Source organism: Telmatherina bonti (assembly GCF_933228915.1).
Source record: "Telmatherina bonti genome assembly, chromosome: 19".
Classification (NCBI taxonomy): Eukaryota; Metazoa; Chordata; class Actinopteri; order Atheriniformes; family Telmatherinidae; genus Telmatherina; species Telmatherina bonti.
Window position 1 is genome coordinate 7,317,641 of NC_136617.1, and position 8,844 is coordinate 7,326,484.

Genomic DNA, 8,844 nt, shown 5'->3' on the forward strand with positions numbered 1-8,844 from the left:
AGAGGGACGTGCCTGGAACACCTCACCAGGGAGGTCCAGGAGGCATCCAGACCAGATGCCCGAGCCTTCGTCTCTCCCACCTTGTTTGGCACAGATTGCACTCAGGCCGAGGGGACTTGATGTTTAGCTAGAAGGTTCTGCTGCAGGGAAATTCGGCAACAGCTAACATTACCTGCATGCGGCATCATTACTCGACTTACACTCTTTGTTTGGGACAAAAAACTATGCAAAGACTCTTTTTTTTTGTTCTTTTTTAGCTGGGTTCCTGAACATAATTGTGACATATGTCATACAGCACTGCTCAGCAGCACATCGGTGATCCACAGGAGCATGTGTGCACTCATGGTGCGTTTAAACACGGCTTGGAAATACCAGTTACCGCCTGCTAATAAACTGAAAGGTGGTAACTGATGAAAATCAGTGTAAGTGGCTGTAGCTCAGGAGGAAGAGCAGTTGTCCTTCAACTGGAAAGTTGGGGGATCGATTCCAGGCTTCCCCCAACAGGGCAAGACACTGAACCCCAAGCTCACGCTCATACCCCGATAGGCACATTGGGGATGTGTGAATGTGACAAGTAGTGTAAAGCGCTTTGAGTGGTCTGCATGACTAGAAAAGCGCTATAGAAGTCCATTTACCATTTACCAAAAGAGTGTTGGGGACGTGTACCACACGTATCCCGCGTCCATTTCGCCCATCGGGTTCCTTTCTCTTCTTCATTTATTTATGTTTTTAAATAAACTGATTCTTGTTCCATCTTCATTCATTAAAAACTACCTGACTTTGTTCTGGGTTTTGAAAACGTGACCAAACCTGATGCAGGTTGCGCCTTGTGCACAGCCCCACCCTGCCATGGAGGAAGTTTCATGTTTAGTATGAAATAACCAGATCAGTTGTTTATTTTACAACCAACAAAATGCAACTCTTCAGGTTGTAGATCATAATTATCACTTTAAACTGTTTCTAGAAGCAGCAGTGGCTCAGGTGGTACAGCAGAGAGTCCAATGACCGGAAGGTTTGAATCCCACTCGCCCAGCCATCTGTTGCCGTGTCCTCAGACAAGACGCTTCACACTCCTCCTGTCGGCATCGTTGGTGTATGCGTAGAAATGTTTCTGCGTTGGGACTAATTCACTTTTTATCCAAATATTAAGTTCATATTTATGATCTGGTGAAGAGCAGACTAACAAAGTTCATTTTAAATATTAGTGTTGATGTGACTCATCCTCCATGTTTAAACCCCGCTTTACATGTTAGGAAATAAGTTTAGTGGCGGTTTTGCTGAGAAACATCCTCCCTTTCAGAGTCATTGTTGCTGTCGGGTTTTCTTAGACTTCGGATTTTCTTCGTTTACCAGGCATTGATAAGTAAAAACCAATCACTGAAATGTTTTCGCTTTATTCATCTGATGAAGTGGTTGACCTGTTTGGACAACAGAGATCATTTTTCCCCCCATGTCTGCAGGACAAGATGGTTTTTCTGTGCAGCTCCGACTGCTCAAATGAATACAAAAAAGCCAACGGTGTGACCAGCCTGTGTGAGTACTGCAAGATCGAAAAGATCACCAGAGAGGCCAAGAGGATCGACAACAAAGACTGCTACTTCTGCAGCGACGGTAGGGAGAGGCGTGAAAATGGGCCGAGCATGAAGCATGTTTAGCAGTGAAGGTAAGAACCGCTTCTCTCTGTTTCCAGGCTGTAAACTCCTCTACAGACACGAGTTGAGTAAAAACTGGGGGAAACACTGTCACTCCTGCGTTTACTGCCACTCTGTGTCAAGGAAGCTGGTGACGGCTCAGTATGGAGGCTCCATAGAGGAGTTCTGCTCCGAGGAGTGCAGGTCCAAATACACCATGCTCTTCTGCCATGTAAGCAGGCCGTACTGCCGTCAGGCTGCTCAGATGCTCACGACGGCTTCCCGTTTTAACGGCGCCTCGCTGTCCGTTCTCAGGTTGCGAAGTGTGACACCTGCGGGCGTAAAGGGAAGCTGAAGCAGAGCCTCCCCTTGCTCGGAGAGGTCAAACAGTTCTGTGGCCTCAGCTGTCTGCTGAAGTTCTGCAGCGGGAAGGTGGCCACTCAGGGAGAAGTCTTGAAAGGTGGGATTTGTTTTAAAGTTTTGTTTTTATTTGAAATATGACGCAGAAATATGTTTTGTTGTGTCCATGCATGACAACATAAAAACAGAGTCTCATGATGAGCAGGATATTTTATTCCTGCTTGAACAGAAAACAGGAAAGTGAGACCTGTTGGTTTTTCACGGCAGCAGCTTGTCTTAAACTTCTTCCAGATCCCGTTTCCAACTCTGTAGTATCTCCTCTAGTTCTACCAGGGTCTGAGGGGACCAGACATGGTCCCTCTCCGGTCTGGTAGATCAATGAGTCTGGGTCATGTTTGGTTGTATTCAGAGGGTCTGGACTGCAGGTGGACCAGTTCTGCTGTGATGGATGCAGGATAACAACATGGTCCTGCTGAGATCTGCAAGGTCTTCCCTGAAGGAGACGTCTGGATGGGAGTAGATGTTGCTATAAACACCGTGTAGACCTTCCAGCCCGCGTGGAGTCTTTCCAGATGTGCACGCTGGTCTGCAGTGAGTAGTGCAGACAGATGCCTGAAGACAACAGACGCTCTGGTTGGAGGTTAAAGTCCCTCAGAGAATCTTTACAGCTCTGAGGAGAAACAAACACTGGACTTTCTGCTGGGGGAAGATAAAGTAGAAGTTGTCTGAGACTGGTCTGCTTAGACGGAGTTTAAACAGAATCTTTAGAAGAGCTGGAACAGATTTACAGCTGATGAACCACTCGCATCGTCTGAATCTTTTATAAAACAAAGAACTGAAGCTCTTTGCATCAGGCTGAGTGTTTAATCCTTAAAAACCCAGCGTGACAAATATAAAACATCCCGTTTCTGAGACATTTGGCATCACTTCATGGTACAAACTTTGCTCATAACCCTGTGCAGCACAATCTGATTTTGTCTTAAGGGACACTAGAAGCAGAAGATGATACTGTAAGAATTTTGATACATCACATGGTTATAAATGGTAAACATTCCTAAAAAAAAAAGCTACTTTTTTTGTTTTACTTTCTGTTAAAGGACAAATAAAGACCTCAAATACAGAAAATTGGACTTATCTTCCATTTTTTTCATGGGTCTTTATGGCTTCAATCCAGCTGAAATGATAAAAGCTGTTTTTTTGCATGAAGGTGAGAGCTGGAAAACTTTTTCACTTCAATTCAAATCCAATTTAATTTATAAAGCAGATTTTATTTATTAAAAACGAAGCACAAAGTGCTTTTCACATTTAAAAGCACCCCCTCCCCACACCATATACACTAGATCTGTGGTCTTAATTCAATTCTGATTTTTTGGGGTGCCAATTTGATTTAAATTGTGATTCTCACAATTCTTTTATAATTTTCACTTTTTTTTTTGCTCTTTATTTTTCTTGATTTCATTGAGGAAAAAAACAACACAGCAGCCATACCATCATTCTGCTGCTAGAATGTCCAAGAAGACAAGTAAAAAGATCAATAAAAATAATGAAAATGCCAATAATTTTTTATGGACTGTTTTTATTCATTTGGGGAAAAAGAAAAAAAAAATCAAATTATGAATTAAAAAAAAAAAAGTAAAGCAAAATTCCTGATATTTGATTTTTTGACTCCATTTTCCCACCTCTAATGTACACACCCACACACACTTTTCAAAAACTTTAGAGAAACAAACAAAATACTTGTGGCTGATCACAGAGGACTTTGACTCACGAAACACCATCTGCACCAGAACCCATCAACATCCCCAGGCCAGAGCAGCACCATGCAAGCGACCGCCTCGTGACGGGTCAGCAGGGGTCCACAGCAGCGAGGAACTGCCACAGACCAACCAGATGCCCCCATAAGACAGAGAAAATCCGGCCAGAGTAACAACAGTCCTCACGGAGGAACACTGGAGATATAGTTTAAATAACAAATTACACCAGTTAAGAACATAAAGAAATGATTAAATAGGAAATGAACTAATAAATCTCACTGTGTGTCTTTGTGTTTTGGTTTCAGGGGCATCAGGTGAGGCGACGCCCGTTATCGCCAACGTCATGTCGCTTGCAGGACCACCGGATGGGAAACCCACCGTCGCTGACAGATCTGCCCAAAGTGCAAAACACCCACCAAGTCAGCGAGAAAAGAGCCCTGGACATGTAAGCTGATGTTACCATGTGGTTACGTCCTCCGTTTGGCGTGTTGATGAGTGAAAGAAGAGAAATCAGCAAAAAACTTTACAAAAACGGGTTTTTTCTTGTTAAAGCAGAGTGTGACTCTAAGGCTGCTGTTCCCCGGTCGGTGGGAGATTTTAAAACCGTTTGGTGTGGAAAACCCGGGATCCGGTTCCTAAACCGTTCCCCGCCCACCGTACCGCGGCGGCGGCCCACGGTAACGCGGCGGCGGCCCACCGTACCGCGGCGGCGGCCCACCGTACCGCGGCGGCCCACGGTAACGCGGCGGCCCACGGTAACGCGGCGGCGGCCCACCGTACCGCGGCGGCGGCCCACCGTACCGCGGCGGCGGCCCACTACCGTGTAGTAAATGCAGAGATGAGGAAACTGCAGGCTCCGCCCAGCCACATAGAATAAAGTAGAAATGATGATTTATTTGCTTTTATCTTTTCGCTGCGTTTTCAGATCAGCACTCAGACAGAGACAACAAAGTCCCTTCCTCCTCTTCCTCTTCTTCCTCCTCCAACGACCCAGAAGATCCTGAAGAACAAGGCTCTGCTCTGCAGGCCGCTGGTGCAGAACAAGGGGATCTCCTGCAAAACGCAGACGACGGAGGTGGAGGTGCAGACGGGTAAAAGTCTGTTCTTACTTCCATGTTAACTCTTCTCACGCCGCCTTCTGGAGGACGATGCTCTGATCTCTTTCAGTCCTTTTGGACTTGTGGAAGCCTCACACTGAACACACACTGTTGATTCTTCATCCTCCATCATGTTCAGCAGCTTGTTCTGTCCTAGACGTCCGCTCCAGTGGACCCAGTTATCCCCAGTTATCCCCAGAACCACAGAACCAGCCTTCTGGACTGGTGTGTCCAGTCTCTTTAAAGTATCTTAGATATTTACTCACAGGGCTCAAAATTAATTGTGGAGCAAAAGATGCTGATTGTTTTCATTGAGCAGCAGTTCAGATGTTTCCTGTAAATTTAAAATATTTCTGTAATAAAATAAAATATTTACAATGAAGAAGGATGAAAATTTATATGTTAAAAGGAAAGAAGTCAGCAGAAGCTGCATTTCTTCTAAACTCAGAAGGATCAATATCTGATGTGACGTTCAGCTGTCAGGTGTTTTCCTGCTGGAAGAGACAAAAGAAAAGTCTACAAAAAAATAAAGATTATGTCCTCAAACTTGTGTGAATAAGTTCATCTGCAGCTGAACTCTCGTTCTGACACATCAGCCGGAGGAGATGAAGTGACATCTGGTCGGTGACGACGTTGAACACTCGCTACATCACTTCAGAGTCACTATACTGGCAGCGCTGCATGTTTCTGGCTGTCAGGATACATGTCAGTGTGTTCATCTTGTTTATAGACCAGCTTTGGGGGAGCTCAGCGCTTCAAGAACGTGTGGTGAAAAATTACATGCACAAATGTGCTCATGCACAAATGTGCTCATGCACGTAGCATTTCCAGCCCTGACTTGTAAAACTAAATCTTTCATCTAAAAACTCTTTATTCACTAAGAAGTGATTCAGACCTTCTTTTTTTTTTCCCCCTTTCTAGATGAAGTTTTCCCACAAGTGATGGTGCTGCCAGTTCCTGTACCCGTTTTCCTTCCTGTACCCATGAACATGTACAGCCAGTATACACCCAAACCAGTCGCTCTGCCAGTTCCTGTAAGTATGGCGACAGTGTCTGGTTCTTTACCTCGTATATTTCTACTAATTTGACCAGATAAGAAACTTCACATCGATGCATTAAAAGACACTTTTGTCTCGATTATCCCTCTTCTCCTGACTCCTCTCTCCCAGCTTCCTGTGCCGATGTTTCTGCCCGTGACCATGGACAGCGCCGAGCGCATTGTGGAGACCATCCAGGAGATCAAGCAGAAGATCCCATCGGATCCGTTTGAGGCGGAGCTCATCCTCATGGCTGAGATGGTGGCGGAACAGGACGAGACTAACAGCAAGCAGGAGGCGCGCACAGACAGACCGCTGGACAAGGAGCCGGGAAGATCAGAGATACCTGCAGCAGACGGTAGGATGACATAAAATCTGCTTTTCAGTCTGAAGCCTCTGTCTGTCTGCTGACTTTATTTTATATGGCATTGTGTGGAAAACCTCTTTAATCTGTAAAATATTGAGCGAGTTAATTAAGTTTTACAGTAAATTAGAATTTCTTTGGGTCAAGTTGAAGTTAAATCTTGTAAAAACCTGAAACTTTGGAATAAAGATTGTTTCATGATTCAGGTTTTCTCCTGAAGACCTTTCCAGACATGTTTTGTGAATGGTTTCTGTGCTGTGAGTATGCCGTCTGTGTGAGAATCACTTCTTTCTCATGGGAACGCTGAACATGACCTCGAAGATGAGGCGGTTGAGCTGAACGGCTGCATTCTCAGCTGGCTTTTTGTTGTTCCTGATTAAAGTCTGAGATAGTTTTTATCCAACATGTACTCCCTTCTCAGCATGGAAAAATACAGCCCATTACATCTAAAGTTGTCTGCATGTCTACATCTGAGTTGTATTTACACATTTTAACTGGATTCCAGCAGATCAGACTGATTTCTCGCTGTAGGCAGATGAAGGAAGTACTTTTCACCACAGTGTCACAGAGCTGTGCAGACCTGCACCCTTTTTATTACTATATGGAAATAATTACGTTTTTATTTGATTTATGATCAATGAGGCATTAATGCAGATATCCTAGGGTTAAAATCCTGAAAACAATTGTTTTCTGGGTTTAGCATTGTCCTCGACTCCTTGTCTTCTTCATGTGCTTTTTATTTGTTGTGTTCTGTGTTGTTGTCTTCTTCCTCTTTTTCTTCTTCTCTGGTTTGTTTCTTTCCCTGGTTGCATGTCAGTGATACAACCCAACACTACCACCGCTGTTTACGGTGGCTAAGCTCCTGGAAAACGGACCAGATTACTCAGGGACCTGATGCAGGAAGCGAATGAAACTGTGAATCTGTGTGGAGCATAAATAGGCCTTAATTTACACAACGATCGGCCTCCTCACCGACACCCACTTCTGAGACCACATCCCTCCTGGCCTGCAGAACCTCCGTCATACCACCTGAAATGCATTTTCATCATCCTCACACAGTGCTCTCCATAACTTGACCCTTCTTACCTAAAAGACATGCAAGACATGTACCCTCTGCTCTTTGCTGATGCCAACCTCCTGAACAAGCGCCATCCTGGAGGGAATGACCTTTTCTGTCGCCACTCCCACCAGTTAGAACTCTCTACCTTGAGATACCCAAACAGCAAACGCTGGTGGTTAAAAGTGAATCCTGTGTGGAAGTGCATAAAACTGCAGTTCCACCTTCATCCACTAGGGGCTGCAAAACATAGCGAGTCCCCATAGACTCCCATGTTAAAAAGACCAACTTCACAGCAGAAATAAACATGTTTACAGCAGGAATAAACATGTTTACAGCAGAAATAAACATGTTTACAGCAGAAATAAACATGCTTACAGCAGAAATAAACATGCTTACAGCAGAAATAAATATGTTCACAGCAGAAATAAACATGCTTACAGCAGAAATAAACATGCTTACAGCAGAAATAAATATGTTCACAGCAGAAATAAACATGCTTACAGCAGAAATAAACATGCTTACAGCAGAAATAAACACGTTTACAGGCTGGTACAAAAATCCATTTTAGGTTTAATAGGTCAGGTTTACCTTCATGACAACTGTGTGGGGGGAGTGAATTTTTTTCTGACTCGCCCGTTTAAAAGTAATTTAATCTCAAAATTCAGCATATTTAGGGGCGTGTCCTTTTGATTGACAGGTACTCGATCTCCCGCTTCAAGAAGGAAGACGGTGGAACAGCCGCAGTTTTTAGACGGTTAACAACGTGACTTAGCTTTAGCCCGCTTTCCTCCGTTAGCTGGTTAGCTCCAGGTTACCGCAGATAGCTCTTAGCTACAAGCAGCTCAGAGATCATTAGATGTCAATCATTCACCCTCACACTCAGGGCGAGACGACACGCATGCCCCTGCCAAGATGGTGATGGTAGGAACCGCCCACCGAACTTCAATTCAGCTCTTCAGAAACCTATCGGTGACGTCACGGAGGCTCCGCCCATCTTTTATATGCAGTCTGTAGAGAGTGTTTTTTCAGTTTTGTGTTGTTTACTCGTATCTTTGCTTTATTTGTGGATCTCGATTTAGTCTTCATTTGTGTTGTTGCTTCTCTTTAATCTAAAAAGCATCAAGTTGATGAAAAGTGCTTTAGAAATCATTTTATTCTTGTAAAAAACGTTTTTGTTTTTTTTTTATTTGTTTTTTTTTTGTAACGCAGCCAATTCAATAAGATAAATAAAAATTGAGAGAGACATTAAGAAATTTGTGGTTAAACTTGTCGTGTCCTGATTTTTCAGACCACATCAGTAACTATAGCGACGACTTGGACACAGACGACTTGGCTAGTTTGCTCAACAACTGGGAGGATGCGTCCTCTGACGGAGGTCTGAAGTTGCCAAGTCGACCGTTTTCTGCCGAGAAGCTCAACCCGACCCTCGACGTTCCTGTGGGCGTGTCCGGTCAGCCTTTCTGTGAAGCCCCGCCTCCTGAGCCTCCAGGGCCGCCTCCCATGGACATCGAAGCTGACTTTACTGTTGGTGAGGACATGAG

At 44.3% G+C, this 8,844-nt stretch overlaps 1 protein-coding gene across 1 annotated transcript in view; it reads left to right on the forward strand.

Moving 5' to 3' along the window:
- The window catches only part of zmym4.1 (zinc finger MYM-type containing 4, tandem duplicate 1), a 33,265-nt gene that overhangs the window by 15,678 nt on the left and 8,743 nt on the right, over positions 1-8,844 (forward strand). The window contains exons 12-19 of the mRNA XM_079259099.1: positions 1,461-1,611; positions 1,691-1,863; positions 1,947-2,091; positions 4,051-4,190; positions 4,671-4,836; positions 5,764-5,876; positions 6,012-6,237; positions 8,592-8,831. Coding sequence (XP_079115225.1) covers positions 1,461-1,611; positions 1,691-1,863; positions 1,947-2,091; positions 4,051-4,190; positions 4,671-4,836; positions 5,764-5,876; positions 6,012-6,237; positions 8,592-8,831 — 1,354 coding nt within the window. The remainder of the gene's footprint in view (positions 1-1,460; positions 1,612-1,690; positions 1,864-1,946; positions 2,092-4,050; positions 4,191-4,670; positions 4,837-5,763; positions 5,877-6,011; positions 6,238-8,591; positions 8,832-8,844) is intronic.